Source organism: Urtica dioica, chromosome 8 (genome assembly GCF_054948205.1).
Source record: "Urtica dioica subsp. dioica isolate 48M chromosome 8, U.dioica_male_clone48M_v1_H2, whole genome shotgun sequence".
Classification (NCBI taxonomy): Eukaryota; Viridiplantae; Streptophyta; class Magnoliopsida; order Rosales; family Urticaceae; genus Urtica; species Urtica dioica.
The window spans coordinates 28365108-28390914 of NC_142763.1; the positions used below are offsets into that span (position 1 = coordinate 28365108).

At 35.6% G+C, this 25807-nt stretch overlaps 3 protein-coding genes, 1 non-coding gene and 1 pseudogene across 6 annotated transcripts; 4 read left to right on the plus strand and 1 right to left on the minus strand.

The window, feature by feature from the left end:
• The first annotated feature begins 680 nt into the window (after positions 1-680).
• On the plus strand, positions 681-2081 carry LOC149388898 (transcription termination factor MTERF8, chloroplastic-like). Its single transcript, XM_089624036.1, has one exon. The coding sequence runs from the start codon at positions 764-766 to the stop codon at positions 1934-1936; it is 1173 nt and encodes a 390-aa protein (XP_089480162.1). The 5' UTR covers positions 681-763; the 3' UTR covers positions 1937-2081.
• A 6936-nt stretch (positions 2082-9017) lies between these two features.
• On the minus strand, positions 9018-10401 carry LOC149388899 (calcium-dependent protein kinase 1-like; annotated as a pseudogene). The gene is made up of 4 exons (XR_016300854.1): positions 9935-10401; positions 9631-9881; positions 9379-9494; positions 9018-9253 (listed from the first exon to the last, which is right to left on the minus strand). The product of XR_016300854.1 is annotated as a calcium-dependent protein kinase 1-like (transcript).
• A 3371-nt stretch (positions 10402-13772) lies between these two features.
• LOC149388900 (transcription termination factor MTERF8, chloroplastic-like) lies at positions 13773-15224 on the plus strand. Its single transcript, XM_089624043.1, has one exon. The coding sequence runs from the start codon at positions 13817-13819 to the stop codon at positions 14951-14953; it is 1137 nt and encodes a 378-aa protein (XP_089480169.1). The 5' UTR covers positions 13773-13816; the 3' UTR covers positions 14954-15224.
• Positions 15225-18771: 3547 nt separating this feature from the next.
• Positions 18772-18844, plus strand: TRNAA-AGC (transfer RNA alanine (anticodon AGC)). Its single transcript has one exon. It is a non-coding gene; the product is annotated as a tRNA-Ala (tRNA).
• Positions 18845-19082: 238 nt separating this feature from the next.
• Positions 19083-25717, plus strand: PEX6 (peroxin 6). 2 transcript variants are annotated; one of them, XM_089623719.1, is made up of 16 exons: positions 19083-19539; positions 19988-20626; positions 20715-20958; positions 21090-21231; positions 21572-21755; positions 22190-22357; positions 22705-22989; positions 23184-23255; positions 23515-23601; positions 23697-23819; positions 23945-24055; positions 24134-24172; positions 24291-24412; positions 24487-24631; positions 24842-24922; positions 25310-25717. In XM_089623719.1, the coding sequence occupies exons 1-16, from the start codon at positions 19279-19281 to the stop codon at positions 25397-25399; spliced, it is 2793 nt and encodes a 930-aa protein (XP_089479845.1). In that variant the 5' UTR covers positions 19083-19278; the 3' UTR covers positions 25400-25717. The 2 variants fall into 2 exon arrangements, with proteins under 2 accessions (XP_089479845.1, XP_089479846.1); XM_089623720.1 differs by having other exon boundaries at positions 19084-19539; positions 22193-22357.
• Positions 25718-25807: the final 90 nt, after the last annotated feature.

The following is a 25807-nucleotide window of genomic DNA, read 5'->3' on the forward strand; positions in this document are numbered from 1 at the left end:
CATGATATGAATACTATTGTTCTTACACTAAAAAAAAGTTATTATGTGGAAGCCATTAATACTATATGATAGATTTATTTTCCGGTATTGTAGATGTCTTACCTTTTGTGTTATGGTACTTCTTTTTAAATTGAGTAATTCAATTTTCAATTTCGATTAGATTTATAGATGACATTCAAAATTATTATAGTTTCGATAATCGCATTGATGCTACCGAACACATATTTTAAAGTGATTTCTTAAACAAATCAACCCCGAATGACATTGCACTTGTTTGCCAACACTTTTCACCAAATATTATAGATCCAGAAATCTAAAATGGCCAACATATAAGAAAGCAAGTTTCCTTCTAAGAAATGTCATTTTTTCCTCTCTAGTCACAACTCACAACAAAATCCATTTGCTTTCTAGCGTAAAATTAGAATAAGTAAGAGACTTAGGTTATGTACCAATATTGCGGTCGGTTAACTGGCGAGGAGCATGGCTAAGTACTTGTTAACTGAGTAAATTACAAAGAAATTGAAATTTTACAATATTAAGTATAAGAATTTAAGCCTATTTTCTCCCTTCTAGGACAGGTCTTTTACCAAGGGATATTTGCATAATTTGCAACAACAACATACACAGAAAACTAAAATTCAGTTAGATGAGGGTTATATAGAAGAACAAGTGCGTTTGTATTTTGTAGGGTTTAAGGTCACCACGAAGAAGCATAATAGTGTCAGTTCTCTCCGAAGCCTCGTTCAAGCTTTGAAGCTCAGTTATGCTTGGCGTTATTCTGTACGGAAGGATCCGAATCTCCGCGGCCATTAATGGGTTCTCTCTCTCAAAATCCAGACCCTACCTTCGATTTCTCAGTTCCAACACCTCTTCTTCTTCAGGCTCAGAGAGCGACGAAGTCCAAAAGGCTGAATCTTTTACCGTCTCTTATTTGGTGAACTCGTGTGGCTTGTCCCCCGAAGCCGCCATTGTCGCTTCCAAGAAGGTACGGCTCCGAAACCCTAAAACGCCCGATTCCGTACTCTCATTCCTCAGAGAACACGAGCTCTCGAATGATCAGATCTCAAATCTTGTTAAGAAGTATCCGCACTATCTTCTACGGGACCCCTCGAAGATATTTTTGCCCAAGCTCGAGTTTTTCTACTCCAAAGGGATATCGAAGGAGACCATGGCAAAATTACTATCAAAAGATGCGTATGTTTTGTGTCGAAGCTTGACTAACTCTATTGTTCCAACTTTCGACCTCCTTAAAAGCATCTCCGCGTCGGATGAGCAAGTGGTCGCTTCTTTGAATCACTGGCGGCTCTCGTTTGAAAAAAACTGGGGAAATGTCGCCTCTAATGTCGAGCTATTGAAAGGTTTAGGGATCAGAAATTCGAGAATTGTTTCTGCGCTCGTGAATTTTCCAACTGTTATGGTCCTGAAGCCCGAAAGATTGAATGAAGTTGTGAAGAAGGTCACGGACATGGGTTTCGATCCAAATAAATATATGTTTACGGCTGCGCTGCGGACGTTTTCAAGGCCGTGCTACGAGAAGAGATGGAGAGAGAATTTCAAGGTTTACGAGAAGTGGGATTGGTCTGAATCTGATATTTTGGACGCGTATAAATATCACCCGGATTGTATGGCGTTTTCCGAGGAGAGAATCAATAAAGTAATGGATTATCTGGTGAATGTGATGGGACATCCGACAAAAGAGATCGCAAGAATCCCTGTGATTCTAAGCTACAGCCTCGAGAAGAGAATACGGCCGAGATGTTCGGTTGTCAGAGTTCTATTGAGGAAGGGATTGTTAGAGAGAGGCGATTTAAAGCTTTATGATGTGGTAATGGTCAAGGAAAAGACATTCTTGGCCAAGTATGTGAGCAAGTATGAGAAGGAAGTGCCTCTTTTGATGAGTGTGTATCAAAGCAAAGTTGAAATTAACCACGCTTAGATGCTTTTGCAGCATTTTTTTTTTCTCTAAAACAATTGATGTATTGCAGGTTTGATTTGGGATCTCTTTTCAACACGTTGTTATGTGGTTTTTATTTATATATATTAAGGGTAAAAAAAAAAGAAATTAGGGATTTGAACATGATTAGTACTTTTTTGTCCGTGTTTATGGTTGGACAGTGTATAAACAAAGATTCCTTTTTTTTTTTTTTATGTCACACTGACTTCAATTCGTAGGCTTATCAGCCAAAAACACTTCTACATATTCAAGGAAACCCGATTCCCAGATTGCATACACCAAAGGTAAGAGCCAATGAAGCAAGCCCTCAGAAGAAAGGCAACATAAAAAAATAAAAATAAAAATAAAAAAACCTGCCTCCTTAATCATCTCCTCCATCACAAATTTCTCATGAGACTCCTTTTTGACTTGTTTCCCAAACCTCAAATTTCTCAAAATTGATGTCTTGCGTAGACGCCTTCTCATAAGCCCCAAGACACCACTTCTATGCCCGCTCTTCTAGTAGCAGTAGCGTATTCCTGAAGATTTGTCACCGATACTCATACTCTCATTTTTATTAGAGCAACAATCTCAGGTACTCTGTAAATTCATATATAAAACATAAACGATGAACATCACCGTCTATTTTGTCTATAGTTTTCTAACTCCACGAAATGTTTTCCATGATTGTTATTGTTCTCATTACATAAATTACAACACTACACATGTGATGCACTCATTTTTTTTATTTAATTTTTCTCGGAGTTTCTTCGTATATTGGACATGAAATTCAAATATATTGGACTAAAGGCTCGTCTCTCAGAAGCCGCGTTTATCAAGAGTATAGAATCCGTTATGTTTGGTGTAATTCTATGTACTCCAAATCTCCGTAGCCATTGATGGATTTTTAATCTTGAAATTCATACCCCTCCTTCGACTTTTTAGTTCTGAGAACGACAAACTCCATAAAGATCTTTTATTCTCTTACTTGGCCAACTCTTGTGGCCTGTCCCCCAAAGCTTTTCGATTACATTTAAAGACAAAAACCGATTAATATATATATCTAATTTTTCATATCATGCACAAAATCAACATAATATTCAAATTGAAAATCTAACATCTCACTTATTAAAACATGACAATTCACACTTCTTTTATAATATTCACTATTCTTAAAAAATAATAATAATAAATAAATAAAATAAAAGTTAAAAAAAAAATTGCCCTTTATCAAACAACAATTTAGAGACACCCAAATTATAAAAGTAAGAGACTTTGGCTAAGTATCAATGTTACGGTAAGTTTCGATGACGATGAGCATGGCCAATACTTGTTTTCTTTTTTGTGTTAGAGAAATTTCTTTCAAAGTAGAAGACTAGTAACGACTGAATTACAAAGAAATTGGAATTTCACAGGTTTAAGCTGACTAGACCATAATAAGGTGTCGCTTGAGTATCACCGAGACCTAAGCGCGTGACTGAGTCTACTCAAAATTTGTTAAGACATCTCCCTATCTCAAAATCGTATCGACCCAATGACGACACACATTCTTAGCTTTTTTTTAGTTTGACATATTTAAAAATCCGTCAACTGGATATTGGTCAGAACCCTCCAGCCGCCGATCATCGATGTTTTTGTTGCCCTACTCCATCGCACGCGTTGTTGCAATAGCTCTAGAATCAAAGTGATTTAAACTTTTTTTTTCCTTATAGGATAGATAAACCAAGGGATATTTGTGTAATTTGCAACGTCGTAAACAAGAAACCTAAATTAAATTAGATGAGGGTTATAAATAAGAACATGTGCATATGTACTTCAAGGTCACCATGAAGAGAAAAATTTACAGAAATAGTGTTTTTAGAGGGTACCATTTTTAGATGGTTATTGTTTTAAGGACTCTATAGCTAACTAGCTAATAGCAAACATGAGTTTTGCTAAATAGCTAAAATTTTGTTAATTTTGCAAAATAGTCATTAACATAAGTTGCAGATGACCAAATATCCAGAATACCCTTCATTAAACATTTCATAATTAAATTAAAAAAACAAAAAATTAGGTAACTAGTCAACTAAAACGTTTGAGATTGCTATATAGTCAACGTTTCGTAAATCTTAGGTTAATAGTCACAAACATGACGTGACATTCCTATCTTGCCCTTTCATTGAAATATAATGGTGGGGTATTTACATCAATTTACGCGTGTAATTACATGGACGTGGCTATATACCTAATCTTTACGAAACGTTGGCTATATAGTAATGTGAAACTGTAAATATGACTATACACCTAATGAGCCCAATAAAAATTACAAAAAATTAGCAAAATAGCCAAATGAAACGTTATGGTTTGCTATTTAACCAAGGTTTTGTAAATACTAAGTAAATAGTCATTCTGATGACGTGGCCCAATAAAAGGTTTTTTTATTTCCGAAAATTGCCCATGAGCGTTTGAATTTTGAATTACTAATTTGAATTTTCGGATGAAATTTATTCCCGAAATTTTTTGAATTGTATTTCCAGATATAAGTGTGAGCAGGATTTAGTCTATTAATGATCCCTTTATTTTAGGAACTAAATGGACGTGGCAGTTGTAATTTTTTTGTTTCTTTTATATATTATTTCTTATATTTTCGACCAGATTTATATTGCATCGTCTATTATTTAAATTCTTGTTTCTAACGCCCAAAAATTATTTCTTATATTTTCGTCCAGATATTCTTTCTTGATATCTATAGGGATCAGTAAAACTATGTAAATATGATCAAACCACCGATTTGTTTATATATTAATAAGTTGTTAATATCTCTTGTAAATTTTAAGTTGATTTTTGTAGGGATCAGTAAACTTATGTAAACAATGTTGGTTGAGTGTTCATTTACATTTGCGTCGATAGGTTATTTACCCAGATTTACATAAGTCATGTTTCAGTTTAACCAATAACATCAAAATATATAGGTCTTAGTAATGACAAAGTTTACTCATATATATGTTTCTTTGGATTAACGAAGAATCCAAAGTACCAAAAGAGTTAGCAAACATAAATCTCAAAATACACATCATTAAGTAATAGAATAAAATTTGAAATCCTGATGGTGAATTAAAAAGCAAGATAAACGGTTTAGATATCGTCGATGTTGAGTGAGAAACTAGGCTGGCTGCTTGGATTCTCATCAATGCTTTGTTACTTTCGTCTTCGTGACATATGGTGAATGTAGCATTGATGGTTTCTTTATAACGCGTTTTGGTCTCTCATTGATGGCAAGCTTCACTGCAACTGGTTCGCCGCTCTACTTGAGACGCTTTTTCACCCTTGTTTCTTCCTTTTCGGTTGGAGCTTTTTCGTCACCAACATTCTTTACAATAAACCAAAAATAATTGTTACATATTTGTTAACAAAATTTTACCATCCACATTAATATATGGTTTACTATTACATTGCCAACAATAATGTATTTCGGCAACTTTGAAAGATTGACACCCTCAGATGTAAATATGTGTAAATAAAGAAAATGAAAAAAAAACTTAGACTATCTAATATTTACTCAGATTTACTGCAAAATATGTCGACTACTATTGTTTTCTTCTAACATCCTAACTCATCAGTAAATATGTGAAAATAAATATTTGATCCAAAAAACTTAGACTATCCAATATTTACTCAGATTTACTGCTAAATATGTCGACTACTATTATTTTCTTTTAACATCCAAACTCAGCAATAAATATGTGTAAATAAATATTTGGTCCAAAAAACTTAGACTATCCAATATTTACTCAGATTTACTGCAAAATATGTCGACTCCAATTTTTTCTTCTAACATCCAAACACACAGCTAGAAAACGCATTCACAATATCGGGAAAACTAACACACTGATACATGATTTCATCATCAAGATATAGATATAACACATCAAGATTTATATACAAACTCGTTCCAACAACATTTAAACATTCAAAAGGATTTACAATAAACATAATAATCATTGAATGACACATGATTTTGTATTTAAATCACAATAGTCGGATCCCCCAAATTTCATTGTGATGAATAGGGTTTTGTGTAAATTTTAGGATTAATGACCAATAATCCACGGATTCATTACACATAGGGAGATACATGATTTCATTTTATTGCGCATCAAGATATAGATATAACACATCAAGATTTATATACAACCCCGTTCCAACAACATTTAAACATTCAAAAGGATTTATACACTGATACATGATTTCATTTTACTGTGCATCAAGACATAGATATAACACATCAAGATTTATATACAAACCCGTTCCAACAACATTTAAACATTCAAAAGGATTTACAATAAACATAATAATCATTGAATGACACAGGATTTTGTATTTAAATCACAATAGTCGGATCCCCCAAATTTCATTGTGATGAATAGGGTTTTGTGTACATTTTAGGATTAATGACCAATAATCCACGGATTCATTACACATAGGGAGAGGAATGTTCAATACCATCTAATTTAAAAATCGATTGCAAAAAAAAAAATTTGTAAAATTTTAATATGTAAATCGAGTTTGAACATTAGTAAATAAGAGTTCCAATCGCAAAAAAATAACACATGCATACCTTTACAGCCGGAGAGATGAGGTGGTCTGAAAAATAGTTGCAATTCGTCGGAAGTCGCCAAAATAATTGCAGTTCGTCGGAGAGAGGAGCTGGTTTATGAAAATATTTTTGGGAGCGATTTTTTTTTCTTAATGGCAGAGTAAATATCGGTGGGGAGATGATCAGTTTTAAATGCAGTTATTACTTCCTCGATTCTCGGAATCACGTTACCTATTTTTTTTTTAAGTCAACCGTGTGTTATGGGCGGGAAAGTCTGGGCGTTTTGGTAAATTTAGAAATGTCTTAAATGATATCTGGCTATTTACTTAGTATTTACAAAATCTTGGCTATTTAGCAATTCTAAAGGTTTGATTTGACTATTTTGCTAAATTACCCTAAAAATTATACATTAAATGAGTTGAACATAACTACATTTAACGACCCTTCTTATCTCGCTCTCTCTCATAAGATCATACTGACGCAACAACATGACGAATACCCCACACAGTTCCTCGACGCGATGAACATCATTGATGAGTCAAACTACAAATTTGGTAGTACTGTTAATATCTGTAAAGTTTAGTAAATAATAGTTAATTTTAGTAAATAACAAATACTATGTGCGAAATTAACCAAAATAAACAAATGACGGGATGTGGAAAAAAAAAAGAGAGATCTCATATTTAACCAAATTATGTGTCAAATTAACCAAAATAAACAAGTTTTGAAAGAAGAAAAAAAAAAGAGATCTCAGTGATAACGTATCATCAACTCGAATTCTAAACTTAAGAACACATATTCAAAGACCAATTTTCAGAACCCCGAAACATAACATTCACTTAGAAGAGTTGCTGACACGAGGCAATCTTTCATCCTCACGGTGTTGGTATCAATGTTGGAGGCCAAGAATAATGACTCAATATACTTTTAGTATTTTAATTTTTCTAAGATTAATCGTTAATCTAGGTGAGTCACTTTTAGATTTACTAATCTTGATAGCTTAGATATATAAGGTTTTGTGACTTACTAGTCTTTAAACCCTAAAGTTTCACTTCACAAACAAGCTTTCAGTAGGGAAGGAGGGACACCGGGGTCCACTTAAGTATCTTCTCCATTTAATTTCTTATCGGTCTTTTGGCAAAGCTTACCCGATCTGTTCCTCTTATTCATTAAAAGTTATTTCTAATTAATTAGATGGTTTACATGAATAAAGCCATTGCATAATAATAAACTCCGAAAAATTCAAGTTTAAATCATACGAGTAAGGCAAGCATACACAATTCAAATAGATCAAGAAAACAAATCCGATCGTATCTTCATAAATTTCGGAACTAATAATGGAATATTTTTAGTTCAGTTCGTGCGGGAGGAAAGTGGCTTTAAGTGATCGATCCGGGTCTTAAATATTTTATTGCAGCTTGCCTTGAACAACTTTAACATAATTTTTTTTTTAAATTAAATCATCTCACAGAGGAACCAACACTGAGTTTTAGTAATAATGAAAATTTGAGTATTTCTAGCACTGGACTCCTTGGAAGCTTTGGGTTATGGAAGCGGGAATATAAAGTTTAACTAGCCTCTCACATAAACAAGACTTGCCATTGCAGACTGTCATTTTGAAGCTCACCTCCACTTTCGAAACAAAGTTTCATCGCATTGTCCACCACACTTTTACAAGGAACATATCTTTACTTGAAGTCATCGTCCAGGCTTGAGCAGTTCGAACAGATGAACGATGACAGTCCAAACTATTTATTTTAAGAAAGAATTGTCCAAACTATTTTACTTTTTGTTTTGAATATTTTATATGGTATTGTATTTTGAATTTGGGCTGGAATTTTCACATTTTAATTGTAGCTTTTTGTTCTGCAAATGAAATAGCCAGTTTTTCATTTAGAGTTTTGGGTGTACACCTACTCGGGCGTCTTTTCTCGAAATGAATGGTCCTCAGATGCGATTCTTCCATCAACTTTTGAGGTGTCTTCTAACGAGTCATGGTGTTGCTCTAAATATAGTGTGTTTTGTTTTCTTCCGACATTAAAGTATATTCAAGTTAATCGAGATTGAATGAGAAAATTCTCGGTTTAATTATTTAATTAAAATCCCATCGGTCACGGGTTTAATTAAATAACAAAGTCACAACGGATATAATTGTAATGAATTTAGGACCCATTTTAAAGAATTTTTTAAGAAACTTTACATACGGTGTGCTATCATCCGATTCTAGAGTTGAATCATTCCCGATTTTATGTCTTAATTTTTCTTATTGTAAGGAGTTTGGTGTATGTACTCTTGGATGTTTTACCCATTTTCTAATGAAAAAGCCCCTTATTATTATTTTTTTGAATTAATGACATTTTTGGCCCCTCGTCTTTGACCTCTTTAACACCTTGGTCCCTGATTAAAAAAACTTGCAGTCTTGACCCATTATGATAGTCATTTTTTCACTTTCAGTCCTTCTGTTAAAAAAACCGTCAAAACAGATGAAAAATGGATCATGTGCGCATCACGTGCCTTTTAAATGAGGACAAAATCGTAATTTAATAATAAATTAAAAAACAAATCATATTACAATTAAAATTAATAAAATAAATATAAATAAAAATAAGAATTCTAAAAATAAAAACAAATCATCTTCTTCTCTCTCTCTATATATACGTTTCGCTTTTATCTGTGTCCATGGATTTGAACATTTCCTTCAATCCCATTATTTCCTCTTCCGAAAGGTTTTCAGCAATTGCCTGGAGAAAAATAAACGAAATAGAACTATGACCACAAAGCTTATACATTTTGACTCTCGTCACGATTCTCATCACTTACGTCAACAAAGTCAAATATCTCTCTTTCAACATCATTCTAGTCTAACCTTCAGCGCTACTTTCTTAAGCTTGTTCATCGCTCTGAACTGTATCATTCTGGTCAAAACAGCAATATCAAGTGGTTTATCAGACGCATCCCCATCTTCTCTCATCCATGGATGCTCTGCATTTGCAAAAAAAAAAATGTCAGTTCGCTCAACTAAACTACTTGTAACTTCAAACCCTAGCGGCCGCTAGGATTGTTTCATTCAGTACAGTTGTTCAGTTAAAAAAAATGTCAACTTTCTAGTAAAACTCACGTAAGACTGCAAGCGTCGAAAGCCGTTCTTTGGGGTCGGCTCGGAGCATTTTCTTCACGAGATCTTTCGCGCTATTGGAAATCGAGGGCCACGGCTCAGGGGATGTATATGTGGCCTCGAAGAACTGAATCGAAGATAGATTGCTCGCTCTCTGCAACAAACACACATCAATTACGAGTGAACTTAATTATCCCCCAAAATGCTTTCCAAAGATGATATCCTATTCCTAACAATGCGAGTGATTTTAGATTCTCACGAAATTCAATTAGTTTTCGAGTTTGAAAATCTTCTTGATGAGGTCAACCACGAGCGACTTACCAGGCTTGATGAAGACGGAGAGACCGGAATCGGTTACCTTGAGCGGCGAATCCTCGGCCTTACTGAGAAGAAGGAAATTCTCCGGCTTGAGGTCTCGGTGCATAACTCCCATGGCGTGACAGCCGTGGACAACGTTGACGATCTGGCGGCAGATCACGGCGGCGGCGAACTCGGAGTAGTGTCCTTTCGCGATGATCCGATCGAAGAGCTCGCCGCCGGCGCAAGGACGGCGAGGGATCCCTGTAGATCTTGATGCCCAGAGGCCGCCACATAAGAACACCGCCAAAAGAAGGCGCCGGCAGCACAAGACCGCGTGGGGAGGACGACCTAGAAGTGGGTATCGCCGAACTAGAGGAGGAGTGGCCATCGTCGCGCAGATCTGGAAAACTCGAGAACTCGGTGGTCGCCGGACGATCTCTCTCAGCCTCGGCGGACGCGCGACACAGTCGAGCTCGGTTGACCGTTGATGGCGCGCGTGACTGAAGAAGAAGAAGAAGAAGAAGAAAGAAAGATGAGGAAGGAAAGATAGAGAGAGAGAGAGAAGAAGATATTTGTTTTTATTTTTAGAATTCTTATTTTTATTTATATTTATTTTATTAATTTTAATTGTAATATGATTTATTTTTTAATTTATTATTAAATTACGATTTTGTCCTCATTTAAAAGTCGCACATGATCCATTTTTCATCTGTTTTGACGGTTTTTTTAACAGAAGGACTGAAAGTGAAAAAATGACTATCATAATAGGTCAAGACTGCAAGTTTTTTTAATCAGGGACCAAGGTGTTAAAGAGGTCAAAGACGAGGGGCCAAAAATGTCATTAATTCTATTTTTTTTAAAAGGGCATTTCTTAAATGCTATGAAAGAAAAATGGTGGTATAGAACTTACCGCTCGCATAAATAATCTTTCCTCTGTTTTCTTTATGACATAGGCACTCTCTCCTCACTTACGAAGTCAGGTATCGGTTATACTTGGAGCTATGTTGTTTAGAAGGCTTCGAATCTCAGAAGTCTTTCTCAGAGTTTCTGCATCGAAATCAAGACCCCTCGTTCGCTCTCTCAGCTCAGAGAACGAAGAACTCCATAAAGCTCACTCTTTTACCGTCAACTGGATATTGGTCAGAACCCTCCAGCCGCCGATCGTCGATGTTTTTGTTGCCCTACTCCATCGCACGCGCTGTTGCAATAGCTCTAGAATCAAAGTTATTTAAATTTTTTTTTCCCTTATAGGATAGATAAACCAAGGGATATTTGTGTAATTTGCAACGTCGTAAACAAGAAACCTAAATTAAATTAGATGAGGGTTATAAATAAGAACATGTGCATATGTACTTCAAGGTCACCATGAAGAGAAAAATTTACGGAAATAGTGTTTTTAGAGGGTACCATTTTTAGATGGTTGTTGCTTTAAGGGCTCTATAGCTAACTAGTCAATATCAAACATGAGTTTTGCTAAATAGCTAAAATTTTGTTAATTTTGCAAAATAGTCATTAACATAAGTTGCGGATGATCAAATATCTAGAATTCCCTTCATTAAACATTTCATAATTAAATTAAAAAACAAAAAATTAGATAATTAGCCAACTAAAACGTTTAAGATTGCTATATAGTCAACGTTTTCGTAAATCTTAGATAAATAGTCACAAACATGACGTGGCATTCCTAATTTGCCATTTCGTTGAAATAAAATGGTGGGGTATTTACGTTAATTTACGCGTGTAAATACATGGACGTGGCTATATACCTAATATTTACGAAACGTTTGCTATATAGCAATGTAAAACAGTAAATATGAGTATATACCTAATGGACCCAATAAAAAATTATACATTAAATGAGTTGAACATAGCTACATTTAATGACCCTTCTTATCTCTCTCTCTCTCTCTCTCTCTCTCTCTCTCTCTCTCTCTCTCTCTCGTAAGACCATATTGACTCAACCACATGACGAATACCCCACACAGATCCTCGACGCGACGAACATCATTGACGAGCCAAACTAAAAATTTGGTAATAGTGTTGATATCTGTAAATTTTAGTAAATAATAGTTAATTTTAGTAAATAACAAATATTATGTGTCAAATTAACCAAAATAAACAAATGACGGGATATTAAAAAAAAGATCTCAGATTTCACCAAATTATGTGTCAAATTAACCAAAATAAACAACAAGTTTTGAAAGAAAAAAAAAAGAGATCTCAGTGATAACGTATCATCAACTCGAAATCTAAACTCAAGAACACATATTCAAAGACCAATTTTCAGAACCCCGAAACATAGCATTCACTTAGAAGAGTTACTGACACGAGGCAATCTTTCATCCTCACAGTGTTGTTATCTATGTTGGAGGCCAAGAATAACGACTCTATACTTCTAGTAGTTTAATTTTTCTAGCATTAATTGTTAATCTAGGTGAGTCACTTTTAGATTTACTAATCTTGATTATTAACCTATTAAAAGTGAATCTAAGCAGCTACCAAATAAAACCCAGTTTCATATATAGTTTAGATATAAGGTTTTGTGACTTACTAGCCTTTAAACTCTAAAGCTTCACTTCATAAACAAGCTTTCAGTAGGGAAGGAGGGACACCGGGGTCCACTTAAGTACCTTCCCCGTTTAACTTCTTATCGGTCTTTTGACAAAGCTTACCCAATATGTTCCTCTTATACATTAAAAGTTATTTCTAATTAATTAGATGGTTTACATGAATAAAGCCATTGCATAATAATTAACTCCGAAAAATTCAAGTTTAAATCATACGAGTAAGGCAAGCATACACAATTCAAATAGATCAAGAAAACAAATCCGATCGTATCTTCATAAATTTCGGAACTAATAATGGAATATTTTTAGTTCAGTTCGTGCGGGAGGAAAGTGGCTTTAAGTGATCGATCCGGGTCTTAAATATTTTATTGCAGCTTGCCTTGAACAACTTTAACATAATTTTTTTTTTAATTAAATCATCTCACAGAGGAACCAACACTGAGTTTTAGTAATAATGAAAATTTGAGTATTTCTAGCACTGGACTCCTTGGAAGCTTTGGGTTCAAGTTATGCAAGCGGGAATATAAAGTTTAACTAGCCTCTCATATAACAAGACTTGCCATTGTTGACTGTCATTCTGAAGCTCACCTCCACTTTTGAAACAAAGTTTCATCGCATTGTCCACCGCACTATTACAAGGAACATTTCATTACTTGAAGTTATCGTCCAGGCTCGAGGAGTTCTAACAGACAGACGAACGATGACACTCCAAACTATTTGTTTTAAGAAAGAATTGTCCAAACTATTTTACTTTTTGTTTTGAATATTTTATATGGTATTGTATTTTGAATTTGGGCTGGAATTTCCACATTTTAATTGTAGCTTTTTGTTCTGCAAATGGAATAGCCAGTTTTCAAGTTTTTCATTTAGAGTTTTGGGCGTACAGCTACTTGAGCGTCTTTTCTCGAAATGAATAGTCCTCAAATGCGATTCTTCCATCAACTTTTGAGGTATTTTTTAACGAATCATGGTGTTGCTCTAAATTTAGTTTGTTTTGTTTTCTTCCGACATTTGAAAGCTTACACATGGTGTGCTATCATCCGATTATAGAGTTGAATCATTCACGATTTGAGGTCTTAATTTTTCTTATTGTAAGGAGTTTGGTGTACTCTTGGGAGTTCTACCCATTTTATAATGAAAAAAGCCTCTTATTATTTATTTTTTTTTAAAAAAAAAACATTTGTTTCCTTTCTTAAATGCTATGAAAGAAAAATGGTGGTATAGAACTTACCGCTCGCATAAATAATATTTCCTCTCTTTTCTTTATGACATAGGCACTCTCTCCTCACTTACGAAGACAGGTATCAGTTATATTTGGAGCTATGCTGTTTAGAAGGCTTCGAATCTCCGAAGCCCTTCTCGGAGTTTCTGCATCTAAATCAAGACCCTTGGTTCGCTTTCTCAGCTCAGGGAACGAAGAACTCCATAAAGCTCACTCTGTTACCGTCTCTTATTTGATGAACTCGTGTGGCTTGTCCTCCGAAGCCGCCATTGTCGCTTCCAAGAAGGTACGGCTCCGAAACCCTAAAACGCCCGATTCCGTACTCTCATTCCTCAGAGAACACGAGCTCTCGAATGATCAGATCTCAAATCTTGTTAAGAAGTATCCGCACTATCTTCTACGGGACCCCTCGAAGATATTTTTGCCCAAGCTCGACTTTTTCTACTCCAAAGGGATATCGAAGGAGACCATGGCAAAATTACTATCTAAAGATGCGTATGTTTTGAGTAGAAGTTTGACTAACTCTATTGTTCCAACTTTCGACCTCCTTAAGAGCATCTCCGCGTCGGATGAGCAAGTGGTCGCTGCTTTGAATCAATGGCGGCTCTCGTTTGAAAAAAACCGGGGAAATGTAGTCTCCAATGTCGGGCTATTGAAAGGTTTAGGGATCAGAAATTCGAGAATGGTTTCTGCGCTCGTGAATTTTCCAACTGTTATGATCCTAAAGCCCGTAAGATTAACTGAAGTTGTGAAGAAGGTCACAGACATGGGTTTCGATCCCAAAAAGGCCATGTTCATGTTTGCGCTGCGGACGTTTTCAATGCTGTGCTACGAGAAGAGATGGAGAGAGAATTTCAAGGTTTACGAGAAGTGGGGTTGGTCTGAATCCGATATTTTGGACGCGTATAAATATCACCCGGATTGTATGGCGTTTTCCGAGGAGAGAATCAATAAACTAATGGATTATCTGGTGAATGTGATGGGACATCCGACAAAAGAGATCGCAAGAATCCCTGTGATTCTAAGCTACAGCCTCGAGAAGAGGATACGGCCGAGATGTTCGGTTGTCAGAGTTCTATTGAGGAAGGGATTGTTAGAGAAAGGCGATTTAAAGCTTTATGCTTTGGTAATGGTCAAGGAAAAGACATTCTTGGCCAAGTATGTGAGCAAGTATGAGAAGGAAGTGCCTCTTTTGATGAGTGTGTATCAAGGCAAATTTGACATCGACGACCCTTAAGTGCTTAAGCAACATGTATTTTTGTTTTTCCTTTTAGTATTAAACTTTCTGCTCAGGAAAAGGAAGTAAATAGCCGATTAGAACATGGGTGTGGCGTGTTGCTTCACGTAGCTTTCATATCTTCCTTGAACATTACATTTTTATGTTCCAAATGTGAATTTAGATTGTGCTAGGCTGATCAAGAGAAAATCTTCTACGAAACTTTTCTGTTATTACATATGTGGTGAGATTCAGTAATTTCCCAATCTGATCTTAATGCAAAAATTGGAGAGGAACCGATGTTTTTTTTTTTTTTTTTTTCTCTGGGTTTATGATCACTGATTTTTATTTATAGTTTTGGATAGTATAGAGAAAGAGATCCCATCGGGTTTGTATTAATCTGGTGCTCCAATCATCCTCTCTTTATATTTATAAATGAGAATTCTCACTAGTATTCCTTTTTTTAAGCACTATGAACACTGGGCACTACTTGATAGGGTTTAAGAAAATAGTAGTTTACTCTAATGTAATTAAACATGCAAATGTATTTTTCTAATCTAAAAAAAAAAAATTACAATCTCAAAGTGGACCAGAATGCTCTTTTAGAATTCTTTGTAAAACTTGAGCTCAGACGGACATAATAATTAACTTAAAATAAAAAGCCAAATTAAACTGTTTTACACATGTTCGCTTTGATTTGTACCGTACTTTTGATAAAATCATAATTAACTTTACGAATCTAATTACAACAAAAATTTTTGGAAAATGTAGTTATCGTTGTCCCTATAGTTCGACAATTGTATGAGCTTTGCTCGAAAATAATTCAAGGTCCACTATGGTCGGTAACTAGTCAGCAGACAATGGCTTGGTAAGTACGTCGGATTTTGATTTCTTAGAGTTTCTTTTTTTTTTTTTTTAAGATTTTATTAGTTGTTATTTCGTTATTATCGTCGCGTGTCTAATATACGTTAAAATTTGGTCGGAACGAGCAATAATGAAATAATTTACAAGTTAAGAGCAAACATTTGATACAAATAAAACTTTGTCCCGCAACTTAAATTTTTTTTCGGTGTCCTTTAATGAGTTAAGCTTAAATTACAAAGTTTATCCACCCTAAAATTTTAAAATTAGAATCGAATTACCACTAATAACAATAATAATAATAAGAGAAATTGCTCAAAGTACCACCATATCAATAACTTTTTCCAAAAATCCACCAAAGTATAATTTTGGCCAAATATACAAGTTGCCCACTTGTGAAAAACCAAATATACCCTCCACTTTAAATTTTCTTTCAATCTCACACATACCCTCTCATAACTCATTTAATATCATCATTTAATCCATTCTGAATTAAACTTGTTTATTTATCTCTCTCTCTCTCTCTCTCTCTCTCTCTCTCTCTCTCTCTCTCTCTCTCTCTCTCTCTCTCTTTCTCTCGTCATAAGAAAAAAGCTCAAAGCTTGCCAAAGTTGAGCTGCCCAAACCCTAGATTTGAGCTCACCCAATCCTTGCCAAAGTTGAGCTCACCCAAACCCTTGGATTTGAGCTCCGACACACTCAAGGAAGCACGACCAAAGCTCGTAGATCCGATCACGATGAAGACCGTAGCTCCGACCAAGAACGTAGCTCCGATCCTCGCCGAAGGTTAGTTTTGTTTTTTGTTTTATCAAACTTTTCTTTCGTTTTTGTGTATGTTTATTCTGGGTATGTTTAAATTTGGGGCAAAAATAAGGTTTCCGTGATTCTGGGTAATTTTTGAAGTTGTTTAGCGAAGTTCGTAAGTTTCGCAGATGTCAACAGTTGACGTCAACAATTGACGTCAACAGTTGACATCAATTGTTGACATCTTATGTCAACAGTTGATGTCATCTGTTGACATATATTGTTGATGTATAATGTCAACAGTTGACATCAACTGTTGATATCTGATGTCAACAATTACTAACTTTGGATTTCTTCTTGATTTGTACAGTGATAGCGGAAATTTATTTATTATTCAAGCAAGGTGGTACTTTGGTTGAACCTAGTCGGTATCATGAGAAAAGATCTTTCGGAATTATGACGTCGTCCGAAGTGAACTTCGCTAGCTTTGTTCAATACCCTTATGCCATCGAATCCCCTTATGCCATCAATACTCGAGGAGGGGTGTGATTCGGTTTCAACTCATGAATCGTCAATTCGTGCTACATTAGGATTTGATGACTACTTTTTTATACTTTGTTCAGACTACTTTTTTTTAATTTATTATACTTTGTTCATATTACTTTTGTTTAAGAGTCTATTTGTTTAATTCATTATGCGTTTTGTTCAAACTACTTTTGTTAAAGAGAATCTCTTTTGTGCAGACTACTTGTTGACCTCAATTGTTGACGTTGATGTCAACAATTGACGTCAATTGTTGACATTGATATCAACAGTTGACGTCAATTGTTGACATTGATGTCAACAGTTGACGTCAATTGTTGACATCAACATCAACAATTGACGTCAATTGTTGACATCAATGTCAACAGCATCAATGTCAACAATTGACGTCAACTGTTGATATCAATGTCAATAGTTGACGTCAATTGTTGACATCAATGTCAATAAACAGAGAGCTCATAAATCACAGATGTCAACAATTGACGTCAACTGTTGACATTGATGTCAACAATTGACGTCAAAACCATTAAAAAACAACTACATATTGATAATTGATATATTGTTGATATTCATTAAACATGCTATCAAAAGCATACCAAAAGATTAAAATATGAGTAGTACGTGAACAACATTGCTATCAAAAGCATACCAAAAGATTAAGATAAGAGTAGTACATGAAACACATTGCTATCTATTGTTTACATTGTTTCCTGATTGTCATAAATCTCCATGTCCGATCCAACATGGGTCGCTAACTTCACTGCCCCGTGCCGATATAAGTCGATCGTGAACTTTTCGTCACCACTGCGTACAAATCAAGAAGAAATCCAAAGTTAGTAATTGTTGAATCAGATGTCAACAGTTGATATCAACAGTTGACGTCAACAGTTGATGTCAACCGTTGACGTCAATAGTTGAAGTCAAATCAAGAAGAAATCCAAAGTTAGTAATTGTTGACATCAGATGTCAACAGTTGACGTCAACAGTTGATTAAGATGTCAACAATTGATGTCAGCTGTTGACATCTGCGAAACTTACGAACTTCGCTAGACAACTTCAAAAATTACCCAGAATCACGAAAACCTTATTTTTGCCCCAAATTTAAACATACCCAGAATAAACATACACAAAAACGAAAGAAAAGTTTGATAAAACAAAAAACAAAACTAACCTTCGGCGAGGATCGGAGCTACGTGCTTGGTCGGAGCTACGGTCTTCGTCGTGACCGGATCTACGAGCTTTGGTCGTGCTTCCTTGAGCGTGTCGGAGCTCAAATCCAAGGGTTTGGGTGAGCTCAACTTTGGCAAGGATTGGGTGAGCTCAAATCTAGGGTTTGGGCAGCTCAACTTTGGCAAGCTTTGAGCTTTTTTCTTCTGACGAGGGAGAGAGAGAGAGAGAGAGAGAGAGAGAGAGAGAGAGAAATAAACAAGTTTAATTCAGAATGGATTAAATGATGATATTAAATGAGTTATTTGAGGGTAGGTGTGAGATTGAAAGAAAATTTAAGGTGGAGGGTATATTTGGTTTTTCACAAGTGGGCAACTTGTATTTTTGGCCAAAATTATACTTTGGTGGATGTTTGGAAAAAATTATTAATATGGTGGTACTTTGAGCAATTTCTCTAATAATAATAATAATAATAATAGTAAATTAAATATATATATATATATATATATCTTTTCATGTCAAACGGGGATGTAGCTCAGATGGTAGAGCGCTCGCTTAGCATGCGAGAGGCACGGGGATCGATACCCCGCATCTCCAATCTTTTTCATTTTATTTTCCGATTCTTTCTTTCAATTAATAGTCCCTGAGAATTAAGAATAAATAAAATTTTATGATAGAACTATTAATTCAGATGTGAATATTTTTACAATTACCAAATAGTAATACTATTACTAACAAACTACACTCGGATAAGATCAAAACTATTAATTTCTTGGAGACGAATACTGGAAAATAATAATAATAATAATTGATGTCACAATTCAATGTAGAGTAGAAAAAGTTTTGACAGATTTATTTACAGCGAAAACCAACTTGCACCGAGTGACTCTGCATTGTTTTGCGTTATTTATTTGTATCGTCAACTCATCATCAACAACAACAACAACAACAAGCGCTTGAATATATAGAAAATTTAGCAGTATATATTTAGGGGAATTTGGTACTGGTTTAGTAGCTTGGTATCCTAATCAATGGCGGGAAGAGAGAGGAGAAGAAGAGAGCCGTTGGTTCTCGCTTCCACGAAAGCTCTCCTCGATTCCGCGGTGAGTTCCTCGCAACGCGGCGGCGATGGCGACGACGCGCCGAGACATCTAAGCTTATCTGCCGGAATTCTCCGGTTGAAGACCGATTCGGAGATCGGAGAGCCGAAATTGAGTTCGCTTGACGAGTCGGCTTTGGTCGGTCTCTCGATTTCCGTGCTCAAAAGGCTTCGCGTAACTTCGGGCTCGTTGGTGAGTGTTCTCTTTCGATTGCTCAGGTGGTTCTGTTTGATTTTGGTTTTGATAGGGTAAAAGATGAGCTGACCCCTAATTTTGTATGTTTGTTCGAATTTTTGTTGGTCTCTGGAACTTCGTGTCAAAAGCAATAATACCCAAAGAACTGTAATTTCTCTTAAATAGAAAAAAAAAAAAAAAAAAAAAAAAAAAAAAAAAAGCTTTGTTTGATTGCTGTGAGAAACATGGAAATATAGGATGAGAAAATAAATAACTTGAATCCATTAAGTGAATATCGTTTGCTCGTTACAGTTCAATGGAGTATAGTTCACTAGCTGTGTGTCTCTTTTTGTATTATTATTTTTTTTGCTCAAATTTGGTAGATTATTATAGAATGTGAAAATTGTGTTCATTTCTGCAATTGACTAGGGATTCATTTTTTCTTGTTCTTGCAATAAAAAAAAAGGTTATTGTGAAGAATGTTGAGACTGGAAAGCAGAGGATTGGTCAAGCCATTGTTCTCGATCCTCCATTAAGACACAAAATTTCTTCGGCTGAAGCTGAGCTATCATCTACTAGTTCCTGTCGGGAAATGCTTATTTTTCCATCGTGTTCTTACCCAGAAACTTATCGGAAAAAAATAGACCATGAAGTTGCATATATATCTCCTGCATTAGCATTCAATCTTGGTTTGCATGTATCATGCTTGAGGTCTCTCATCAAAGGAGGAGAAGAGACGATAGCATCTTATTTCAAAGATAAAGTGGACGATGATGAGATTCAGAAAGGTTTTGAAAATTCCTCAATCAGTGTCCATTTGGAACCTCTCTGTCGATTGCCAAGATATGCTTCGCATTTTAGGGTTTCTTTCGTGAAGATACCAGAATGCGGTACGCTCGAATCTCTGAAAGGAAACTCGACTGTTGAAGCTGAAGATCGTCAAGAGATGATTGATTTGGCGTTACAGAATTACTTTGCGGTGGATAGATATTTAGTGAAAGGCGATATCTTTAGTATCCGTATAGATTGGAACTGCAAGTCACTCATTTGTCTCGCTTGTCACCGACACTCGACATCTAAAACTGATGGCAATATTTATTTTAAGGTAAGTTTGTGCTTCTTTTTTTCTTTTCTTTTTTTTTTCTTCTTTTTTTGCTGTATGTGCACTCAAAAGAATATGACTTTTGCTGTAGGTTGTGGCTACAGAACCCTCAGATGAGCCAGTTTTACGGGTTAACCGTACCAAAACTGCCCTTGTTCTTGGAGGCAATGTTCCTTCGTCCGTTCCCCCAGATTTGCTGATTGATGGTCCTAAAGGCTTTGCACCGTTGCACGAAAAAACAGTGAAACTATTGGCTTCAATACTCACACCAGCCGTTTGTCCATCCACACTTTCTTCCAAGTTCAGAGTTTCAGTTCTATTATATGGCTTGGCAGGTACTTTCTTATGGGCCAAGTTTTCTTTTTCTTTTAATTATTAGATATGGCTCTTAGTATATAAGAATCCTAGTTAATGTCAACTGTTACTTTTAAAAGCAGCAAGATCTGGTTACACTCATTTGTTTCAGGTTGTGGAAAGAGAACTGTTGTGAGATATGTTGCTCGTCGATTGGGTCTGCATGTTGTTGAATATAGCTGTCATGACCTTATGGCATCATCCGAGAGGAAGGCATCAGCTACTCTAGCTCAAGCTTTCAATACAGCTCAAAGGCACGTACACTAATTTTATGATACACTTGCTGTAGTTTCAAGGAGTCATTGACTTCATCTAATTTTGTTTCTTTTATTTCCTTTTAGCAGACCTTGAATGTTAAGCTAGTATGCTAATGTAATGATTCTAATATGGGACGTAGTCATTGACCTTTTCAACTCAACCACTTATACCCCTTAAAATAACTTTTACTTCACGATACAAAAATGAAATCTGACAGTGCTAGGATTGAATTGGTGCATAAAAGTGACTTGAGAAACATAAGATTTAGGTTTGTAATTTTTTGTAATTCATCTTGCTTCTCTTAACACGCATCCCTCTTCCATTTATCTAATACAGATACTCGGCCACAATTCTGCTTCTTCGGCATTTTGATGTTTTCCGAAACATGGGATCTAATGATGGTTCACCTAGTGATCATGCAGGCGTCATTTCTGAAGTTGCGTCAGTAATCAGAGAATTTACTGAACCAAATTCTGAAGATGCTGATACTGATCCTGAAGAAAAACTAGACGATGGATATGTAAGATCCAGCTATATGTAACAATCTGTGTTATTTTACTGATGCACACACGGATAAAAGGACAGACATATACACACACAAAGAGAAGAAAAAATTGTATCTATCCTGACGAAAAATAGTAAATCCGGGACTTATTTCTTAAAAAAAAAAAAAAAAATAAGGGACTTATCACTGATTCTGTTTCATTCTTTATATAATTGTTAAAGAAAAATTGTGTATCGAAAGAGGACTTCAAATCATGTCTCTTCCACTTGTTTCTAGTTTTATGTATTGTAAGATACCTGTATGCATTTAGCGTTTAAATTGGCTCTTTGTCAAGGATATCCAAATATAGAATTAATAGTTTAGACTACTTGCATGTTTTGATTTGAGATGAATGTATCGCATTGTACACTACACTGTACAAAAATGATAATTCTTCAAACATTCTAAAGCAGAAGCATCAAGTGCTGTTGGTTGTAGCTGCTGATGAGTCTGAAGGTCTACCACCAACTATTAGGCGTTGCTTTACCCACGAAATAAGCATGGAAACTTTAACAGAAGAGCAAAGAGTCACAATGCTATCACAATCACTGCAAAGCATATCCGAACTCCTCCCCGATGTACGTGCTCTCTCCTTTATTAAATTTACTTTTTTTTTAGAAACGTTTTAGTTGTACCATCCCCTATCCTCATTATCTGTAACTGTAAATAAGCAGCATGTTTATTACTCTTTACCCGTGAAGAAACGAATAATATGCCTGTCACGTCTGAAAGACTTCCTTGAAAGAATATCTTGAACCCATGTCAGTAAATATATACTGTGATATTGGATTATTTTTTTCTCTTTTTTATTGAGGTTATTAAAGCCTATTCAAATTTGACTGGATATTTCATTAAGAGTAGTTTATAAGCTGCTGCTTTTAATCCTAACTTCTGACTTTGATGGGTCAGACTTTGTTATTTGCAGACTGATACTGATGATTTTGTGAAAGACGTAGTTGGTCAGACATCTGGTTTCATGCCCAGAGATATGAATGCTTTGATTGCTGATGCTGGTGCTAACTTGTTTACCGGTGGAGAACTTCCCGTCAGCTCAAATGAATCAAGGAAACTAGATAAGTCTACAAGACTTCAAGGAGAATCAGACAATACGTCTAGTGAATTGGCATCTCAGGTTCTGGGTAAAGAAAACCTAACAAAAGCATTGGAAAGGTCAAAGAAAAGGAATGCATCAGCATTGGGTACCCCCAAAGTGAGTTACCTTGTTTTGCTTCATTCTAGTGATATGAGAAAGTGCATTTTGTTATACATAAGATGAGAACTTGTATTGATTACAATTGTTTGTTGCAACTAACTAAGAGTTACTAGTAGTATTAGCAATTTTTCGGAGTCTTATTAGCGATACTCTGAGGCAGAGACATTTAAAGCTAATTTTTCCTGACGTAGGTTCCCAATGTCAAATGGGATGATGTAGGTGGACTTGAGGATGTCAAGAAATCAATTCTGGATACTGTTCAGGTTGGTATTTGCATGATGATAAATTTTGGTTACATCTTCGGATCTTGAAATTGAGACTCACTCAAGTAGTCTTGAAGAAAAAGTTTGCTTGTTTAGGGCAACCAGGCTTATTTTATGTGAAGATATGAATGGGAATTAATTAGGTTATCGCAGCTAGCAAAATGGAAAACAAAACAAAAAATCATAATTTCACAGGATTTTACAATATCTTATACATCTCCGTTCCGGACGTCATACTCTTTTCTTTCTGCTTGTTTAGTTACCACTTCTGCATAAGGAGTTGTTTTCGTCTGGCTTGCGCAAACGCTCTGGAGTCCTTCTGTATGGACCACCTGGCACAGGGAAAGTAAGTTCTGGTTAATTGCTAAGTTATTATCTACCAGCACATCTGGTTAAATATTATCACATAATGTTTTATTGTTGGTTATCCTTATTTCTCAGACTTTGTTGGCAAAAGCCGTTGCAACTGAGTGCTCGTTGAACTTTCTCAGTGTAAAAGGGCCCGAACTAATCAATATGTACATAGGAGAGTCGGAGAAAAATGTTCGAGACATTTTTCAGAAGGTTCGATTAATTTTTTTTCCTCTACTTTAATTTCCCAAAAGAGTTGAAAATGATCTATGCACTTAATACATAAGTTTCTGAATGTCTCAAATTATAATCGCATTACTACTGCTCGCACTTTCCAGGCTAGATCAGCTCGCCCATGTGTGATCTTTTTTGACGAACTTGATTCTCTCGCTCCAGCACGTGGTGCCTCTGGGGATTCTGGGGGTGTAATGGACAGAGTGGTTTCTCAGGTACCATGCTTTTAATTACCTACTTAAATTTCTTCATTGATTGAGTGATATCTAAATTTGTAAATCTTCTGCTAACAGATGCTTGCGGAAATTGATGGCCTAAGTGATTCGTCCCAGGTATTTATTCATTTTTTTTCTCTCTTTCTTTATGTGCGTGAAACGAAATGTCATATTAATTCGTTTAAACTACTTTTCCTTGGATATTTACCACCCTGGTGATCTTGGTCTATTTTAGGATCTCTTCATCATTGGAGCAAGCAACAGGCCAGATTTAATTGACGCTGCTCTTCTACGTCCTGGTCGATTCGATAAACTTCTATATGTTGGAGTAAACTCCGAGGCGTCTTATAGAGAGAGGTCTGATTTCTACCATTTTATATCATCTCCTCTGTGAACATTGACCAAACTTTTCATTTTTTAAAAAAAAATAGGGTTCTCAAGGCACTAACACGGAAGTTCAAATTGCATGAAGACGTTTCATTGTTTGCAATAGCAAAAAGATGCCCGCCAAACTTCACTGGCGCAGATATGTATGCCTTGTGCGCGGATGCTTGGTTTAATTCAGCCAAGCGCAAGGTGAGTCAAATGGTCATTGCTTTAATTACAGTAGTATTCTTTTTTACAAGTAAAGTAACATAACGGTATATTTTACCGATTACCCAGCGACTGCAAATGATGACAACTGGATATCAGGACTTGATAATTTAATTTTCTGGGAATTTTGGGTGGTTGAGCGCTTGAGCTATCTAAACAAGCTGTTATAATGACATGCTTGTTTTACTGTAGGTTTTGAGTTCGGGTTCGGATTCGTCTTCCACGGACCATCAAGTGGATTCTGTTGCTGTGGAGCACGGAGATTTTTTTGAGGTGTGTGTCAGTTGTCTTAACGGGTGCTTGCGATATTAAATTAAGGAATTAATTTGTCAAACTTTTGGTGCCATTGATAGAATCCATTATGTTTTTAAATGGTGAACAAGTTACTTTTGGACCAGAACACACTGATTATCGCTGATATTTTGTCAGTATAAAAGGGATAAATTTGTCTTCCGTTGTCAAACATTAAGTTGGTAAAATCTTCGTCGCATCAAAAAGGCCGTAAACTCTGCCAAGTTAAATTTAGAAGAAATGCTTCGACGGCATGAAATTGTGGTTGACATATTCTAGTTTGACGACTCTATGGAGTTTTAAAATTTTGAAATGGTTTTGTTTTTCTTGTTTTTATTACTATTAAACGTTCTGGCTTTGACTTTTCAGGTCTTGAGAGATCTCTCTCCTTCTCTTTCCATGGCCGAGCTCAAGAAGTACGAATTGCTTCGGGACCAGTTTGAAGGAGCTTCAAAATGAGGCCTTGCCGTGACATTTCCGGAAATCTTCATCTGCAATTACCAGTGGTGGTCAATCTGGCTGAAACTCAACTCTTTTTTCTTTTCTTTTTATCATGATTCCTTGTTTGAGAAAAGACTCTGTGTGTAACAAATATCTTCAAAAAGAGAGAGAGCTAGTTCTCTGACGGTATCAATAAGAGGATGTCTTTTCAGAAAGGAAAAGTAGCAGAAAACATCTGCCGATTTCTTAGATTATACCCTTCATGGGTGATTTACGAATTATGAATATCAACTACATTGTTACTTTGACATAATTATTGAATAATTAATTAGAAAACATAGTTATTCCGATTGGTTTGTCTGTGAATCCTTGAAAAAGAAAGATTCAGAGGGTAACAATGACAATAATGTTATCGAAATGGCATAA